The following is a 20947-nucleotide window of genomic DNA, read 5'->3' as shown; positions in this document are numbered from 1 at the left end:
TTATATCTATTTTGCAGTAGAAATATAATTGAGTGTATGAATTAATTGTTGATAAGAAAGAATGAATAGAAAAAATTGGAAAAATAATAATGATTAAAATAGATATGATGTATATATTAATTTTAAAATTATTGATATAATTATTTGATATAAAAATTAGGAGAAAATTTATGAAAATTCAAAAGCATATAATATATTAGTAAAAAAATTATCTCGAGGTAAGTGATGTAGATAGATGTTTTATTGAGGTAAAATAAATTCAAAATATTTCATCATCAAAAAAGTCCAAAATATAACTGTATTTTTTTCCTTTAAAAAAAATTAATAAGGATATATCATAATCTTTAGGTACAAATAATAATATTTCAAAAGTTATTAAATGGTTACCATAAAAAAGGTTACTAAATGATTTTTTTAGATTAAGTCATAGCATCATAAAAATATGAAAATATACATATATATATATATATATATGCATATATTCACATAATTCAAAAACTAATTTAGAATACATATATATACACACACAAAATATATGTAATCATTAAAAAAATAATATATAGTAAAAACTATTTTGAATAATATCAAATATTACAAAAACAATTAAGTTACTGTTACTACATTTTTAATTAATTTTGATGCATTTATAAGTCCATAATAGTTAAAATTACCCGAAAAGATATAAAAACACTTTTAAAGTAGTGAATAATATAAAATATTACAAAAACAATTAAAAATTGATAGAAAAAATGACGAGTTGGTATTATTGCCTCAAAATATATACGAAGATAATAAATTGCAATGACATTGTAAACACCGTGTAAATTGCATTCATTACATTCAATAATTTATTATAAAAGACGTCGTTTGATTCGTACGATCAAATAATAATTGATATGTAACATATGTATAGTAAATTAAAAGATATGAACATAAACATTTATAAATTTAATTAATTATTATAGACACTTAATCACATGCAAGATGAAACAAGATAAAACAATCAACTTCTAGATGCCTCATAGCAAATGTAATGTTGGAAAATAACAAAATATTAGATATTTTTTTTATCCATGAGATAAGTCAACTTTGGCATATTTACTATAATAAGTAATACTTTTGATATAAAAAATAATATTTTTAATTGATGACGCAAATATGAGACAAACCTCACAAAATTGACTCATGAGACCGTCTCATAAAATTTTTTTGTGATAGCAAAATATGATTGTGGAAAGAAGGGTTATCTCATCTATTTATTTTTTATTAAGAATATTAAAGATGGAGATAAAATAGTTTACTTCGTTTTTTTAAATTATAATTTAAATTTTTTTAATCTTATTATTTTAAATCATAATTTTGTTATTTATTAATTTTATAATTATGATATGATTTTATTTATTTTTAATTTAATTATTTGAAATAGTAATTTAGTCATTCATTACATTTAAATGCCCTTCAATTACTGGTAATAAATTATTATTATTTTTCAAAAGTATTAAAGCAACGTCAGCAAAAGGGAGGAGTGAGAAGCCTCTTACGTGTCTTATTTCAGAACCACGACTGTTAAGCTTTCCATTTTAATTTCCCTCCACTTCTCGTAGTAGGAACTAGAAATCTACGTCCCCGGGTTCTCAATAGCTCTGCCTCGGCGATGTCTTCCTCGATTCCCCCTGTCCAGCCGGGCCGATTTCGGGTCCTGAAGCAAGCTTCGGATCACAAGGCCACTGGTCCTGTTGTGTACTGGATGTTCAGAGATCAACGGCTGAGGGACAACTGGGCTTTGATCCATGCCATCATTCAGGCCAACCAACGAGATGTACCAGTGGCAATAGCCTTTAATTTGTTCAATCAGTTTAAGGGTGCCAAGGCTCGGCATTTCGGGTTTATGCTCAGGGGTCTCCGTGAATTGCACTCTCGTCTTCGAGAAAATCTGAAAATACCTTTTTTCTTGTTTCAGGTAGGTCGAATTTCAAGCTTTTGTTCATGAAAAATTTTGTGCTGCCTCTGATCCCTAGCGATAATTTATATGCGGGCTGACATTATAATTTGTCTGGGGTGATGTGGGGATTGACTGGTCGTTCAGCGTGAAACTTAAACTTTAGGAAAAATTGTTCTAAAAATTTGATTTTTCTCATTTTTCCGTCGAGAACTCGGCATTATTGGTTTAGTAAATGATCTTCTAATTAATTCGTGACCTGACAACATAAATAGGATCGAATCGTAGTGTGAAGCAGTAGCTTGTAATTATTTTGCATCCTAAAAAGTCTTAGAGTGGTTATGTGTTTTCAATCTTATGTTGCGCATACTTTGACTTCCCCCAGTCACTGGTTGTGTGCTCATCTCATGGGTTCATTGTTTATATTAGTGATTTTGCCATCATGTACCTTTCTATTTGCATGTCAACTATGCATTTGGATATCTTTCAGAATTCTACTGATGATTGATTTGTTTGTCGGCTTGGACTGGAGGAGTGAGGAGTACTGAAGATGAATTGTTTTGCTAAGTTGATACACTGTTTTGGTTAATTTGATTTATAGGGTGAAGCTGTGGACACCATTCCAAATTTCCTAGATGAATGTGATGCGTCACTCTTGGTAACAGACTTTTCACCTCTGCGAGAGGTTCAGCTTTGGAAAAATGAAATATGCAAGAGGGTGAATGAATCAGTATCAGTTCATGAAGTTGATGCACACAATATAGTGCCTGTTTGGGTGGCATCGGATAAACTGGAATATGGTGCTAGGACCCTAAGGGGCAAAATAAACAAAAAGCTTCCTGAATATCTGATCGAGTTTCCCGAACTCATGTCTCCTAAAAGAAAATGGGCTTCCTCGAGTAAAGATGTGGATTGGGAAAACCTCATTGCGGACGCTCTAAGGTGAGATACTAAACTCCTTTTATGTTATCCGATCTATTCAGGTTCTGTAGCTGGTGTTTATCTTTCTGTACGCTTAGGCGAGGAGCAGAAGTTCCAGAACTTGAATGGTGTGATCCAGGTGAAGAAGCTGCACTAGAAGTACTAATGGGGAAGAAAAATGGGTTTTTGACTACAAGATTGAAGAATTATAACTCAGACAGAAATAATCCACTCAAACCAAAAGGGCTGTCTGGCCTTTCCCCGTATTTGCACTTCGGAAAGATATCAGCACAGCGTTGTGCGTTGGAGGCACGCAGAGTTCGGAAGCTTTGTCCTGAGGTTTGCGGTCAAATTTGTCCATTCAAATATTAGCGTTCAAAGTTAGTAGCTTAAATATTCACTATGCTTTGTAAAATTTCTTCTGGTAGTCTGAGTTATTTTAATGTCTTCGTTAATCAAATAATACTCATATTAAATTTAGTGCAGTGATATAGATCGAGATGCTACCTGACTTGCTCTGTGTTTGATCTTCAAATTGTTGTCCACGGGTGTTTTAATCGATATAAAACTTGTGATGATTACTATTTTGAAGGCAATTGACGCATTCTTGGAGGAATTGATCGTTCGGAGAGAACTTGCTGATAATTTCTGCTTCTACCAGCCACATTATGATTCATTACAGGGTGCATGGGAGTGGGCTCGCAAGACTTTGATGGACCATGCCTCTGATAAACGGGAGCATTTATACACGTGAGTGATTTTCACGAATTTGTTCCATGGGATAGATTCATTTGTTATGGTTCGACTGACGATGCACAATTTTGTTTCTCTTATAGGAGAGAGCAATTGGAGAAGGCACAGACCGCTGATCCGGTGAGTGATAGCTACAGTTGTTGAGATTCGGTTTAATCATAATGTTTTGTGCCTGGATTTCTGGTATTTAATGATAAGTTTAGCTTAGAATTAGTGTTGTGTACACATTAATGTCACATATTTTCTAACTGTTCCTTCCACCATATGCTTTTAGCTTTGGAATGCCGCTCAGTTAGAAATGGTTCATTTTGGAAAGATGCATGGTTTCATGAGGCAAGTCATTTTCGAGGACTTTTTCTCGTTTTCCTTATCTTTTATGGTTTAAAAGGTGGTTCGATGTATCTTTATTTTATGGCATCATGTCATGCCTATCATTTTTCTTGTTATTTCTCTTATCATACCTCTGATTTTTCTTACTATGACACTGCTATTTCTTGAATCCTTTGACGTTCGGATTCTTGTTCTGCTATTTTGATCATGTCTGTACCTGTATTGGAGCAAGTATACAATTTTAACTTAACGGTGACTGTGAAAATTGTTGGTTCTCAAATTTTAACATAAAATGGCTTATAGCCAGAGTATATTGAGTAAATTGAACTTCTGAAAGCCCTGAGCATGTGTTGGACAAATTATGATCATGGCAATGACCAAATCTTTGCTATTACAAGGGACAAACTAAACTGGCCCATGGTCTGACCAGAAATAAAATGCCCTTTGCTATTATCTGTAGACAATCAATGACAAGCCTTTAGCTTTCTGCTTCACAATATTCTGATCTTAGTTAATTAGCAAATTGAGCTCCTATTAAGTATAGTATATAATGAAGAGTCCACAACTTGTTCTTCTTAATTTTGGTTTGGGAAGTTGATTGTTTAGGAATAAATGCAGGATGTATTGGGCGAAAAAGATTCTTGAATGGACTATTGGGCCAGAGGAAGCTCTTGCAATATCAATATATTTAAATGATAAGGTCTTATTCATTTTTTTGGTAAAGTACTGGTTTGTATAACAACCAAATACATACCAGGAGATCATCATCCTTTTTTATCATCTGTTTCTGTTGCAGTATGAAATAGACGGAAGGGATCCTAATGGTTATGTTGGATGCATGTGGTCAATATGCGGAGTACATGACCAGGTATATTTGGTTTTTTCATTCTTTAAAGATTACCAATTTAAGCATCGTGATTTTTTCATTCTGTTTGAAGCTGATCACACTTATCTGTCATTGTACACGAAGTTGTCACTCGTTGTATTAGTAGTATCACCGGTAACATCCCTCATTGGTTTATGAAGTCATTGCTAGTGCAACTGCAACTCATCATGTAGATTAGTATTGCTTTGCATGGACTTGGGGCTTTACGATATATCTGGTATATGGTGCTGAATTTTATTTGATGTTATTGAATTACACTCTTTTGCTGTGAGATTTTTTTCTCGTCATTCTTGGTACTTGGGATTACTTCCCGTTTTGGATGCCAAATGGGGATGCAATTTGAGAGAGACACTGTTAAATGAGTAAAGACTATCCTAAATTCTAATTTCCAAACGTGTTATTCCAATTTAACGACTCGGGTTGTTTGATGGTCATATAGGGGTGGAGAGAGCGACCAGTTTTCGGGAAAGTACGATACATGAACTATGCTGGGTGCAAGAGGAAATTTGATGTGGATGGCTATATTGCTTATGTTAAGAGGATAACAGGTGAATGCAAGAAAAGGAAAGTAGAAGCCTGTCTTGAAAACAACGCAAAACAACTGAAAAGTTGAGGATTGGCAGCCTACTTGTGTCGTAAACACAAATCAGGATGCTACATTTCCGAGACTGTTTGTGTTAATGTTGAGATGATTCGTTTGAGCATCTGATTTATATGTTGTAATCTGTTGCGGCTTTAGTTCATCTTTAATCTTGTCAATTTTCTTCTCGTCCACCCTTCATTTTTCTTTGGAAATGAATTTTCCACTCGAATTATGCGTGAATGTTGAGAACTAAAGAAGTTCAAATAATCTTGTATTGAGCTACGCCGCAGGAGCAGTTGCTCTTGTTTTACAAGAAAAATGTCCGGGTTCGTGCGTTTGACCAATCTGACGATGCTTTCATTACCCCCACCATTAATTTGTGCCCTCTCAAAACTGCCTCAGCTACATGACTGTAATGTGTTGTCCACATTCCACAAATATGGACAATAGAAGTCACTGTGCCACTAGCATGCCTTCACCCACCAGGCAAGCATTACTAACATACAGACAAAAAAAGGAACACCTACAAATCCATACGTGGATTCACAACCATCTTAAACCAAAAGGTGTAACTTTAAGCACGATGGTTTTGCCTTACCAAATTTTTTAGCTATTAATAATTAATTTTTGCATTGCTATCTTCCTCAAACATCAAATCTCAATGTTTTGATTCACATAGTAACTCATGGGCCGGTGTGGCCGATCGTTTATCCCAAGAATTCAACAACCCTGTTCTCACTAACTGCTCCATTTTGACCGGTTAACGAGAATCAAATAAATGATCTTGATTTCGAAACAATTTGTAGATAGAATGAATGCATGCCACTGTTTGACGTTAACACGTTGCCAAGCAATTTGACCATCAATCAAACAACGTGAAAAGCTGCTAAAACTAGAATGCTGACCACCATATGAGTGGAGCCATACGAACAAAGACAAAGAACAATGGCCAAAACAAACCCTTTTTCATTTGACACAATCCTGAGTATAAAATCAAATAATATGCATCAAATCAAAACATACAAAAGTCTCATTAATCAAGATTCTAATCGAAGTTGCATGTTCTAGGTAGGAGAAGGGGTTGAACCTTTGTCTGTCGAGTCGAAAACGATGCCACCACTGCTGTTATAATACCTGCAAAGAACCTTGCATTTTATCACATTGTCATACACATAGAATCCGGGAGTCACCATGATTCGAACAATTGTAGGTATTAGCCTTTTAACCTTGTCTACATTCATGTCCTCCATGTAAATTGGATCGAAACTGACTCCTTTATCAACTCTGAAAATGGGTAGACCCGGGTGTACCGAGTTAGCCAAAAGGTGCACCAGCCATACAGCTTTAGAAGCTCCGAAAAATGCTTGCAAAAGCGGTTCGGGCCATGCCCGGTTCCAACCCAACATAGCTACAATCTCACTCATTTTCCTGTCACAGAACTTGCTGAAATCTTCACTAAAATGCCTGGTTCCATTGTTCAACACCTGCTCCCATGTCAACCCATGCAACCGAGCAAACATGGCAAAATTCGCTTCACAACGATCCATCGGATTCAGAATCTGATTTGAAGCACTCTTTTGAAACTCGATGGATTCGAAATCTTCGAAGAGTGCCCTGTTTAACAAAGCTTCCATGTAGAAAAGCAAGGCCCTTGGATTTCTTGAAAATGAAATCTTTATATCATAAGGTTGGAGAAGCAACAAAATCTTATCAAACACTTTTACCCCCATTTGCCTTATCTGATGCGACAAAGCCCGGCTCAGAATCCGAACGGACGATCTTGACTCAGAGACTAAAACCAAGAAATGTTGAATAACTTTTTCTTGATCGCCAACTTTAACACATTGATAATTCACACTGAGAGACTTCTGATGCTTTTGATACTGATAATTTTTATCATTGCTACAAACTTCAAGCCCAGATTTCAAGCTATGACAGTAAATTTCCAATTTATTAAGCTTCTTCTCAAGCTCAGCCAACGAAGACTTCAACTTTGAAGATTCAAGAATGGCCTCATCCCTGTTCCTAGTGGCCTGAATCAGCTTATTTGAGAGCTCAGCCACCGCATTCTTCAAATGCTCCTCCCTTGACACGGCGGAGCCACCGCCTCCGCTACCTTCCGACAGCCGTGGGCTTTTCTTTCCTAGAGAACCCAAAACAGACCTCAAAAACGCGTTTGGACTAACCATAGACTGCTTAAAAACTCCATTATTTTCCAAATTAGCTACTGAAAAAATTTTCTCCCGACTGCTTGGCCTGCACTTGTTGCACAAAACCCCTGCCGAATCATCACCTTCTTGCCTCTTTCTCGAAGACCCCTTGCCTCTAGCTTTCTCAGAATGCAATGGCGTCGCCTGGTGCTTATAGTCAGTCTTTCTTTTATCCAGATGTTCACTTGGCGTAGTAGCTCTGAAACTGCTTAGCCCTTGCTGAAATTCCTCATCTTCATTTCCCTCTTCAATCTTCATAACCCAAATAAAAAAATAAAAACAAAACCCAGACCAGAATTCAAGTCATGAGCCAAAAAGCATAGAAACGAAAAGATTTTACTCATTCTTATCCCGTAAAAACATAAAACTGGATGTGGGATTTTACTGTAAAAAGTTTTCGCTCTTTTATTCAAGAAAAATAAAACAGTCGCACAAAAATGTTCTAGTGTAGAAGATAATACTTACAGGGGTGAAGTGAAGCGGGTTGTGAGGAGAAACGGAAGGTTTAGCGGCCGAAGCAGTGGCCATTGATTTCATTATCCAAAACTTTATCGGAATTAAACTTTACTGCGAAACATAAACTGCATACTTCGAAAAAATATGTTGATTTTGCATGGGCACTTTCATCCCCTTTTCACGGTACAATAATTTTGTTTAAGGTTTTCGCTTTCCCTCGATGGTAATCTCCAAAAGACTTGATTTTTGAATGTTTCAACTTTCAATTTGTGACGGACGAAGCCATATACCGACAATTATTTCATCTTCATCCACCCAAATGCAGATGCAGAACAATTACTAAATACAGCGGGCCACCGTTCAGCGCTTTTTGGAAGGAAAATTCTTTTTTTTTTTTTTAGAATCTGATTCATTTGATTTATGACTAAATTACTCAAAAAATATATATTTATATTTGATTTTTTAAAACTTATTTATATTTATATTTCAATTAATATTGATGGATCGGAGGATCCAATTTTATATTATATATAATAAAAATGTTAAAGATTATGATTCGAGTTTAACTACAATCTAAAATAAAACAAAGAGTGAACTCAAAAGTTATCTCAACTAGAGAAAATTATCCAAAGGTAAAAACTTGCGTGAGAAGATCTCACAGGTCGTATTTTGTGAGACAGATCTTTTATTTGGGTCACCCACGAAAAAATATTACTTTTTTATGCTAAGAGTATTACTTTTTATTGTGAATATCGGTAGGGTTAACTCGTTCACAGATAAAAATTTGTGAGACTGTCTCATAAGAGACAATGAGACATTCTCTTATCCAAAATACATATATACAACTCAGATAAATGAAATTAAATCGATACGAAATAGTGACAAAAAATAAAAAAAACACATTATATTTCTCGTCTTGGAAACACTGACATGATTCTGTAATATAATCATTAATTCGTGATTATAACTCAAAGTGTTAGTGCCAAAGACAAAACGAAGTGTTGATTAGATTTCACGAAAATAACGTTTTGCTTGAAAACTAGACTAAAGTGCAAGTAACATATTTATTTTAATATTCGAAATTACTTATTTTAATATTTTATAAGAGGTGCTATCCTCTTTTTTATTTTTAAAACACGTTTTATTGATATAATTATTACTTTTATTTTTTAATATTTCATCAACATATATTTTTACATAATTTTATGGTTGAGGTAACTAGCCAGGATATCCCCTCGATTAAAAGAGACCTTCACATACAAACAAAATATTCAATTTATTTATAAATCTACTTCTACTTAAAAAAAATAATAATTCATATGACGTGTCCCATTAATGGAAATGAGGTGTCAATTGACTTGCGTGCGACCCATCCCATTCATGCATGCAGTCGTCAAATTTCAAAATTATATATATATACAAGTTTTGATGTTATATATATATATATATATATATATATATCTATGATATTGAAATTTGGGTAAAAATAATCAAGAAATTGCCAGATTTAGGCTGTGTTTTGGATTCTAAAAAAATGATAAATTATTTCGAAATGACTCAATCTTGTAATAATTTGATATCATATATATATATATATATATATCAGATAATAAGGAAGGAAATTAAAATACATAGAATTCAAACGCATTATATCCAGACAAATATAGTGAATTAGGTTGTTGATTTCAATTTATTCCATTTGAAATACTTTCATCAAAATCCAACTAATTTGTATAAATTATTATTATTATAAAACATATTAATGATTTTAGAACTTAAATGAAACAATATTCAATATTCAATTCTAGTAATAGTGTGAATCAAATCCGGCTTTGATTTCTTCACACGTTTATGTCTTTATTAGTTAGATGTCGATGAAAATTGAATAGTAGTAAAAAAAGTGTAATTAATGTTTGACTCCAATACGATCTATAATTTCTATAAGCATATTCAACATAAGTGGTAATGACATCAAAATTTTAAAAGAACACGATATTAAATATGTTTGACATGATTTTTCAAATAATTTCGGGAGTTTCCATATATTTTGTAGAAATGTTTTGTTTTTTTAAAAAAAATCAAATATCAATCTGCAAGTTCTGTAAATCTCATACATTTGTATGAATGTCATTTTGATGTTAACTAGATTTAAGAAGGAGAGGAACTTAATTTTTTTGATGTTTAATGAAATATTATTATTATCATTTCGTGGGGTGACTTGATGTGACACTTTGGTGTGGTTAAAACTTTGATTTCTTTGCATGAACATTTCTATTGACCACATATAAACGTGTCGTTGAACGCCCAAATAAATTGCATGCAAGAGAGATGAAGAGTTGTGAGACAACTTTTTCAATAAACAAAACATGACATGCACATGCAACTTTTAACTTTTTCAAGCACCAAGAAAATTCTTCACTTTTTCAATTTTCTTCCCCCTTTGGCCGAAACTTCTTCCAATTTTCTTAGAATTTTTCCTTCTTCATTTTTGTTGATGGATTCGGCAGTAGAGCTACACGATAAGCAATTGTCCCAACTCCGTCAAGAATTTCGAATAGCTCTATGAATCTCAGACTTAGCTTGCTTCTCTTCCCAAACATCATAACACCCTTCATGGATGCTTAGTCACGAGCCATCTTTCTTAGGAACTAATAAAACAGGCACAACACAAGGAGAAATGGACTCATGCACAAAACTCATATCTAACAGCTCACTTATATGCCGTTGAAGCTCCTTGGTCTCCGGAAATTCTTTTAAAAATCATCAAACGATGTGACTTGAAATTATTTTAAAAATGGTATAAAAAAGACAATAATAAGTATCATCAATGGCGAAAGCCTGCTCGTCACACATTTAAAACATTTCACGAACTTATCATAGAAGAGAACATTCCTCCAAAAATACGCCTCAGTCGGTCTTGTACATTGAGCATGGTAGGTAGGTCCATCCCATGGTCCTAAAAACTTATTAAATGCTGCAGCCCATCTTCCACGGCGCATCCGTGCAAGGAACACGAGGCTCCTTCGTATTCACCTCTTAAACTTATACATAATATATTAACACGTCCTTTTTTCTATTAATTAATATTCACAGAAGTAAATATAGTCCATTTTTTCTCAATGTTGTATTCAATCATTCACTATTTTTCAAAAACATTACATTTTACCATTCTCATCATGATTAATCAAAATAATTGATGCTCGAATAGGTGTCGATCCCACTAAGACCTATACCAAGTTCTTTAAACTAAGAAAGTAACCGAGGTAATCAGTGTTCGAGGAAGAGGATACCAGACGGCCAATGGCTTAATGTAAAAGGACAGACTCGATGATTCAACAAGTTCATGGAATTTAGTAGTTTTAGTGTAAGTTGGGCTCACAGTATGAATTACCATGCTCAATAATCATTAACATATCTTGTGACTTCCCGGGATATACCCGAGTTCCTTAAACAAACCAAGGTGAGAAGATGGTCGAGTGATGGTATGACGAGGTGATTTTATTGTCGGCTGAAGTAGTTAAAAGTAAACTTCTAGGCACGTAGCCCCAGTCCGAAGTGTTGACAAACTCAAGCATGAGCTAAGAGGTCTGTTTGTAGGGAGGTTTCTAGAATGAGCATGAAAGGCGAGAACTAGACCCAACTAGGGGTTCTTGTCTCGATTCGACCTAGTTTGAAATCATGAGCATGTCAGGCCACACACGAGTGGGCTAAAGTTGCCCGACAAAGCTAGTGATAGGGTTGGTCTCTTAGGCCATATTAGAGGGGTGCAATTGAGCTGAGTGGAGCTCGAATATCATACTACTCGTGTTCGACTCGAAAAAATAGTATACTCGAATTCGAGCTCGACTCGATCAAGATTTCAAACTCGAGCTCGACTCGAGAACGTTTAAAGTTACTCAAGCTCAATCTCGAAATATTCGATTTAAGCTATATTTTAATTATATATATATATATATATATATATATATATATATATATATATATATATCTAGATTTCATTCAGTTGATGTCGCATTTTTGTGTGTACTTGTATTGTGAGTTTTCTCTATTTTATGAGGCATATTGTGATTTGAGTGTCATAGTAACCATGTCTAAAAACTTCCATGTACCATTCATGAAGTAGTTGTTCGAATGTGTGTAGAAATCGAGTAAATTTTTCAAACCTATTATCCCTTAAAATTTTAAGGGACAATAGGTTTGAAAAATTATAATGAGTCATTCTGACAGTTAACCTCAGTTTCATACCAGAATCAGTTTGGTGTTTGGGAGGACAATACAAACTAAAATATCAAATCAGACACATTATTTTAAAACTAAAACGAAAGGAAAAAAAATACAGAAATATGTTTTGTCTTTCCAAAGTATTTACTGTAATACTATTTAATTTGAATATAATCAAAGAATTTGGTCATCGACAATAAATTCTTCTGATTCGTACAATCACACATTAAAGGCGCATGCATGTATATAATTATTCTTGCACAAAAAAGAAATATTTCTAAAAATCATTTAATCATTTTTTTAAAAAAAACATAGTACTGAGTCTTAAATGACATCATTTGATTTATATTTAAATGAAGATCAAAATATAATTATAATAAATACTGAGGATCTACACTGTAATTTTGATACATAAATTAAAAAATAAATTGAAAAATAAAAGAATAAAAAAATGATCTCGGTAAGAATTGAACCTATAACCTAAACCCCAAAAAACACTAATTCTATCCGCTAAACTACATAAACTTACAGTTAAAATTTTAACATTTTAATAATGTATATAATTAATAAAAAAGACTATGACACCAAAATTAGTTATTTTAAATACCTCAAATTTAATAAAATAATATAGATAATATGCTAGCTCTTTTTTAACATCTCCCACGTTTATTTATACGGTTATAGTTAACATAAACCGGAGTTTGGGCACCCATTCTCACCACACAAACAAAAATTAAATACATATTGTTTATTGTTGGTAGTTGAGCCATTAATACATATGCACCAATTAATTTTGCACCACCACCATCTCATTTACTCCTAACTCATAGACGTGAAATACAAATTTTTTTTGGCAAAAACTTGTATGAGACGGTCTCACGGATCGTATTTTGTGAAGACAGATCTCTTAGTTGGGTCATTCATGAAAAATATTACTTTTTATGCTAAGAGTAATACTTTCTATTGTGAATATCGGTAGGGTTGACCCGTCTCACAGATAAAGATTCGTGAGACCGTCTCACAACAGACCTACTCAAATTCTTTTGAGGCGTTTTTATGGATCAATTTTGTGTGACACATATTCTATTTGAGTCATCCATAAAAATATTATTTTTTATTGAAAATATGAACGTAATTGACTAATCTCACGAATAAAGAACCGAGAGAGTCATGTAGGACCGAGCGCTTGCCGCTTTACTAAAAGCTATAGCTAGTAGTAATGGTGCAACTCAAATCTTTTAAACCGCACAGCAGCTCAAGCACCACGGTTCGATCGTTCTACCAAACATGGACAATTATTGCACCCAACAATCTCCCTCCCAATAATTGCGCTCCTTGCAATCAATGAGAATCGAACTCGTGACCTAGGCTCTGATATCAATTGTAGGACCGAGCGCTTGTCACTTTACCAAAAGCTATAGTTAGTGGTAATGGTGCAACTCAAATCTTTTAAACCGCACAGTAGCTCAAATACAACGGTTCGATCGCTCTACCAAGCAGAAACAATTATTGGCTCCAACGAATCACTCGACTATCTATTGAGAAATGACCAAACCCCCAACTTTCTAATCTCCAAGCGAAATTAGGAAAAGGAAATAACACATACTGGCGTTAAAATATAGTAGAAAGCGAGTGGAGATTGGGAAGCTTCGAGGAAAAATATGTTTGGCATAATTTAAAACGTACTCTAATAATTTTCAAAAATCGGACGTAACATTTTTCATTTGAAATTCAAGTACACATCATTGTTGCAATTTTACGTCCTATGTTTTGGTTGTCAGACGAGATTTTATTATTTTTATAATCTGGACATCTGATTGCAATTTTATGTATTCATTATGTTAATTGTGTATTTGTTCATATTATATTAAATTATTAAAAAAAATAAAATATAATTTTGTCATTTTATCTAGAATTTAATAAGTCAAATCGAATTATATTATTATTTTTAATATCATTCTCATCCAACTCAAATATTTTTATCGACCCAATTAATGAGCCTCACTGTCAAAGTGGTGCGTAGTCTTCGTTCCGAATTGATTGATATACATTCGAGTTCCGTTAAACATTCTTTCCTTGAATTCGTGAATGAATGCATGATGTTTCAGAGAGAGACGTAGAATTAACATCTAACCATATAAATAAACTTATTTTCATTTTGAAGTTTCTCGGTTTGGCCATAAGCTAATATGGCCCTAGCCCCTATCCATATCTTTGCATAAACAAAATAAATAAAATTTCAAAAAAATTTAGGACAAAAATTCGGTACGTTTTGAATGTTAGTGTAACACTACAAACGTTAGTGTTATATATATAGGTGCCAAATCAACACCATAATATAAAACTGACCAAAATTGTAAAATAAAAAAAAAAACGAACTGAAACTGAAATTTAACCATTTAAATGTCTAAAAACACAAAAAGACAAATATATCGGATGGTCGTCTATTTTTTTCCTTTACAAAATTGTTCATTTTTGTTGTGGCTTAAACTTTGCATGTGAACATCATAAACTGAAACACTACGGAGGGAGGCTTGTTTTGCTTCCTCGTGTCTCAAACTTTGCCAGCTTCGAGTCAATAAATGTGACAGAGCTACATGCATCATCATTAATGGCTCTTCCATTCAATTTCAACCGGATCATAAAAATAAATACTTCATGCTCAATTTAATATTAATGTTTCCGGCGTATCTTCTATGCTACTTTATTAAGTTTGAGACATTTAGAGTAACTAATTTTGGTGTCATGGTCTGTTTTATTAATTAAATATATTAATAAAATGTTAGAATTTTAATGTAAGTCATATGTAGTTCAGTTGATATAATCATTGTCACTTGGAGTTAGGTTATATGTTCAATTTCTATTGAGGTAATTTTTTTTATTTTTTATTTTTCAATTTATTTTTTAATTTATATATCAAAATTACAGTGTAGTCCCTCACTATTTCTTATAATTAAATATAAATAAAATAAATTGTAAAAAATATTATACAAGCACGCAACGCGTGCGTCGATGTACTAGTATATAATAATGTTCTTTCCCTTTAAAAAAGATTTTTCTAAAATACAAAAACTTGTGTGAGACGGTCTCATGAGTCGTATTTTGTGAGACGATATATCTTATTTGGGTCATGCATGAAAAAATAGTATATTTAAGGCTAAGATTATACTTTTTATTGTGAATATCGGTAGTGTTGACCCGTCTCACAATAAAGATTTGTGAGACCGTCTCACAAAAGACTTACTTTTTCTAAAAATAGACATAAAAAAATTAATGTTTAAATTCCACCCTATACAACAATGTCAATGGGAGGATTTATAATATACAGTGACAAAACACATCAAATATAATATAATTACTGAAATATAAATTCCTCATATAGACTTTCACAAGATGCGATATATTAGGTATATTTTTACCTTTTACATTACATAACATATATTATTACTTGAATTAAAAATAGATAGACATAATCCGGGGTATTTTTTTTATTTTAATCGACTATTTTTTTAAGAAAATGATATCCTCAAATGAATTTGAAATATAATTGAGAAGATTTTTTTATTTAAAAAATAGTTGATTAATGTTATTTTACAAATTTCTCGGACATAATCCACCAGATATTTTTTTTATCGTAAATTTGTAAGAAACGTATCAACCACAAAAACCTTGAACAGATGATTGAAATCTGTATTTAGTTTATTTATGCGATTATTATTATTTACCTGAATTCAACAAATATAAAAGTTTTGATTTAAAAAAAAGGAGAAGCATAAAAGCTATGCTCCAATGTCTGGGCTAAAAGCCCAATTTATGGTGACGGGCTGCTATTGCTACTGGCCCAAAAAGAGCCCAGATAGTTCCACCTCACGAGTCACGGACGTCGTAAACGGCCATTTCAATTCATTGGCCGCCTGTGGTCTATAATCACACGAGGATTCAAAGGTTTTATAATGTATGGCTTTAACTTGACGATTCAGGAGAGTGAGATAGAGCGGGAACTTGCGGAGGTGACATTTGAGGAGTTGCAGAGAGCAAGGTTTGATGGGTCAGAGATGGTCTACAGGAAGCCCAATGCAGAGAAAAATGGAGGTCGAGCAAATAAGAATAGGTTTATTCCTTGTTTATGTGCGTGTTCTTACATTTTTTTGAGTTTTTTTTTTTTGGTTCTGCTATCTTTTACTCTAATTTTGTGCTATCATTTAGGCCAATTGAGATGAGTAGCAAGTAGCCTGTTGGTAGATTCAGAGAAGTAGTTCAAGTTCCAAAGAAGGTGGGTTTTACTTATATTTGCTCGCCTTGTGTTGTATTTCATGTGACAAATATTCTAACCAAAAAGAAATTTTTTTATACCCCACTTCATAAATATAAAGTTTCTGAAGTATTGTTTTATTGAGGACTCAGAAGCTACTAGCTGGTGAAGATTTAATATTGTTGCCTATCATTAGAGACAAATTCAAAAATCCATCTGTCGTGGCTATTGAGCATTGGCATGCTATAACCTTATGTTTACCCTATACATGGAGACTGGGGTCATTTTATGTAAATCTGGCTTGGATTGAGCTACAATCCTCCTGCTTATTTTCTTGATGAATTTGACTCTTGCATGTTCCAGGAGTTTTGGCATGAACATTGGGGATCGAGTTTGAGTCTTCTCGTACTTTTGAAATTTTGAATTAGTGATCATTTGTGGGCAGTCATGATATTTTCAATTAGGAAAGAAAAATGGGATGGCAACTTGGTAAGCATCAACTCGAGAATGCTTCCATTCTGTCTGAAACCACAACCATCTTTCTAAGTATTCCACTCTGTCTGAAACCTCAACCATCTTTCTAAGGGTTTCTAAAATAAGTAGATGTAAAAGTGGGCCAGAGGCTTTATGTATTTTTGTGAAGCTTGGATGATGGTTTAATATCTTTGTGCAGGGTGGCGGTAGATTTGTATGAGACTGTTGATTGGGTAAATATTACCTAGGCTTTTCGAGCGAGGCTTGAATTTTTCTTTCTAAATTTTGATTATGGAGGTTTTTATTTCAACCTAAATCATTCATCCGAAAACAGCAGCATATCGCCCATTGTTACTTGGGTAAATATTATCTAGGCAACGTATGTTTTTCTTTTTGTAAGATGTTGGTTTTGGTATTTATTTCATTCTTATTGATTTATCTTAGCCCAAGGCCCAAGCAATCTAACATAGGACTCTCTCTCCAATTTATGTATGGTTAAGTTAGTGCCTTATTATGTGCAGGTGGTGTGTGACCCTCGTTTTGAGTCATTATATGGAAACCTGGATGTGAAAGGGTAAGATTCTTTCTTCAGCCAGCCTCCTATTTCTTTTATTTTCGATATGATGGTTTCTCCTGTAACAATTTTTGGTTATTGATGAAGAAACCTGGGAATGCTTGGGCCTATTATTTCCACCGCCTTTAAAATTTCACTCTATTTTTGTGTTTTATTGTTTTTATGGGCAACAGCCTTTGCATCTCTGAGTAACTAATATTGTGTGTGCTTTAGTTGAGAGGGGAACATGTTTCCGATGTGGTCTGCAAACTTGGGGATGCGTTAGGAAGTAATACAAGAGTGTGTCCTATTTTCACAGTCTTTCACGGAACACTTTCTTGTGGTTTCATTTGAAACACAACAGGCTTGCATCTCTGAGTAACTAGTATTGTGTGTGTTTTAGTTGATAGGTAAACAGATTTCTTGAAAATATGGTACCTGCTGTTATCCGTGGTCTGCAAACTTTGGGGATGCATTATGAAGTAATACAACATCGCGTATCATATTTTCAGTCTTTCATGGAACACTTTCGTGTGGTTGATTTTAAACACTTATTCTTGATGTGCAGATTCAAGAAGAGATAACTTTCTCTATGAGAATGAACTTCCGGCTGAGAAAGAGGTACCATTTTCTATTCAAATGTTTTCTTAATGTTGTTGCTCTTTTGTAATCTTGTAGTCAAATTGATTCTGGTTTTGGAATTTTAGAAACTGAAGATACAGATGGAGAAAGCAAAGAACCCAGAAGTTAAAACTGAACTAAAGGATCACATTGCTCAGATTGTAAGTTCCTATTCAAGTAAAACTTGATATTGTTTGGCTGTACAAGTTCATTCGTCAATTATGTATGTTACTGCAAGATGTCATGTGTGTTTGAGCTACATTATTTTTATTTTGTCCATGCTAGGATAAAGAATTGAGGTTTGCTGCAAAAAAGTGTACCGAGAACGATATTTTGGCCACACACAGGCAGAAAGAGAGGGAAGCTGCAAAGAACGGGAAACAACCTTACTATCTGAAAAAATGTAACTTTCTTTTATGCTCTCCATCGATCCCTTCCTATGTTCCTCCATTAACCACAGATATGCGCCAGTATAACCTTGAACACTTGCTGTATACCTTCTCAACGCAATTAATAGTTCTCTCGTTTTGTGGTTGAGAGGGAAGAATGATCGGTTGTGTCAGTTCTCCAATCTGGAGATTGGTGAGAAAAATTGTGATTATTTTCTTTTGTTGATTTCGGTTTTTGGGTTAGCTGATGAGAAGCTAACAAGGGGATCTAGTTTTAACTTTTTGAACCGCTAGTCACATGATAAGAATGAAATAAGAACAAAAAAGCGGATTATTTTATCATTAGCAATTTTTTGGGGGCTGTTGAATAGTGAAAAGAGAATACACTTGCATTCTCTTGCATGGCTAGGAATTAAGAAAGGTTTAGACACAGAAAAAACTTTGGTTAGGACTTCTATATTGGTGTCTGAGATTGAGTGTTACCTTATTTTTAAAATTCATATAATTATACATAAATGTTATGAAGAAGCTGTAATATAGAGGAAAAGAAATTAGAAAGAAGTTAATATTAAAATGCATACCAGTGCTTCAATGATTAACTGATGTCTTTCCTCGCAGCTGAAATTCAGAAGCAAAAGCTGATGGAAAAATTCAAGGAACTCAAGGTAAAGGGCAAGTAATTGTCGCAATGTTCCGTCTATGCTGTTAATGTGGATTAAATAATTATTTTATCACACGCAACAGGAATCTGGCAAACTTGAGGCTTTTATCGAGAGAAAGAGGAGGAAAAATGCTGCAAAAAACCGTAGATATATGCCATATCGACGTCCCACTGGGCAAGAAGTGGAGTAGCATCACTGGTTTTAATCTACTTGTCAATTTTGAATTGCCCTTCTGCGACAATTGCAACACGAACATGGTATGCCCTGTGATGTAGGGAGATGACTGGCTTATTGTCTAAACTATTTTCTTCGATTCATATATATATATATATATATATATATATATTATACGGTTACAATTTTTGTAGCATTACTTGGGTGGTATGGATTTGCTAAAACGTGATCTTGTCATGTTAGCAAGGAACCGAGTGCGAGTACCAACATGGGCGCCATTGCTCGAATGCGCAGATATGACGTGTCATATCATCCAATCTTATTATTTCACTTTTCGAAAATTACGCTTTTGAATCACACTTTTGATTGATGGATTTATTTGAATAGAAATTTCAATTTAAAAAGATTTAAAATCCTTGGATCATAAATGTCACGTCTGATTAGGGATGACATTTCTCGGAATTCTAATTCGATATCCCATCCAAATAGAAGAGATGGGAATGAAATTGAATATCCGATGAGTATGAAAATGAATATGATAAATCTAGATGTGGACGAAAGATGTGGAAATTTATCCAAGCTCGGCTCATTACTGACATCCTATGTAAAGAGGGTATATGGTAAAAAAAAAGAGCATGGATTTCAGCATTCTTGTTCTTTTTTTGTTTAAGAATGATATCTCAAGATAACTTAAAATTTTCATTCTAAATAAGCTGTAATTATAAATTGAAAAACCCACATACTCAGTTCTAATAAAATAACAGAGATATAAGCATAACTAGAAACCAAATGTTTATGAAAGCAAAACATTATTTGTCTACTTTTGCAAAATTAGTATAAAGAACACCAAATATCATTTGCATTTAACAATAAAATACTACTCACAAAATATCTACTATATTATTAAACTGAAGATATTATACTAATCAACTTTTATATATCAATGTGACACTATAGTTTTTTTTTTTTTTTTATAGTTTTGCACTTCATGATATTTGTTAGTTAACTTTGTTGGTGTGTATTTATTAGTAATTTTTGTACATCTCTCTATCTTTTTTTGATTTTTTCTCTCAACTTATTTCTAATTTATCTAAAAATTCAAACTATTTCAGTAAATCTTATATAATCACTAATACATCATAGCTTAATAAAATAATAAATACTTTTATTTATATAAAAATTATCAAATTAAGAAATTAATAAGATACGCATCGTGTAATATTTAATCATAAGATTGCCTTAATTTAATAATCACCAACCTTTATTAATTGAATAAAAAAATAAGGTTACAATTTTTTGTCCGACCTGTCATAAATTTTGTCGCACCTATTCGCATGAAACGGGTAGCTTCGCTTCGATGCTATACGTGGAGTCACTGTCTCCATATGATTTGGATGGACAAAATTCACACACATATGTGATTTTAAAAAAATTAATGGACCTCATCTATGTGTGGCTAAATTTGGACCCTTGATTCTATTATGGAATCAACTCATGAAACCTGTCGTTGTCATACTCGACCG

The 20947-nt window shown here is 33.4% G+C and overlaps 2 protein-coding genes and 1 pseudogene across 2 annotated transcripts; 2 read left to right on the top strand and 1 right to left on the bottom strand.

Moving 5' to 3' along the window:
* The first annotated feature begins 1553 nt into the window (after positions 1-1553).
* Positions 1554-5574, top strand: LOC142542831 (deoxyribodipyrimidine photo-lyase). The gene is made up of 9 exons (XM_075649670.1): positions 1554-1960; positions 2541-2881; positions 2959-3199; positions 3453-3610; positions 3697-3733; positions 3888-3946; positions 4562-4643; positions 4740-4811; positions 5269-5574. Exons 1-9 carry the CDS (start codon positions 1655-1657, stop codon positions 5440-5442), a joined length of 1470 nt encoding a protein of 489 aa, XP_075505785.1. The 5' UTR covers positions 1554-1654; the 3' UTR covers positions 5443-5574.
* Positions 5575-6358: 784 nt separating this feature from the next.
* On the bottom strand, positions 6359-8432 carry LOC142542830 (IRK-interacting protein-like). Its single transcript, XM_075649668.1, has 2 exons — positions 8088-8432; positions 6359-7874 (listed from the first exon to the last, which is right to left on the bottom strand). The coding sequence occupies exons 1-2, from the start codon at positions 8157-8159 to the stop codon at positions 6477-6479; spliced, it is 1470 nt and encodes a 489-aa protein (XP_075505783.1). The 5' UTR covers positions 8160-8432; the 3' UTR covers positions 6359-6476.
* Positions 8433-16201: 7769 nt separating this feature from the next.
* Positions 16202-19453, top strand: LOC142542829 (uncharacterized; annotated as a pseudogene).
* Positions 19454-20947: the final 1494 nt, after the last annotated feature.

Source organism: Primulina tabacum, chromosome 4 (assembly GCF_025594145.1).
Source record: "Primulina tabacum isolate GXHZ01 chromosome 4, ASM2559414v2, whole genome shotgun sequence".
Lineage (NCBI taxonomy): Eukaryota > Viridiplantae > Streptophyta > Magnoliopsida > Lamiales > Gesneriaceae > Primulina > Primulina tabacum.
This window is presented reverse-complemented; position numbering and strand designations above follow the sequence as displayed.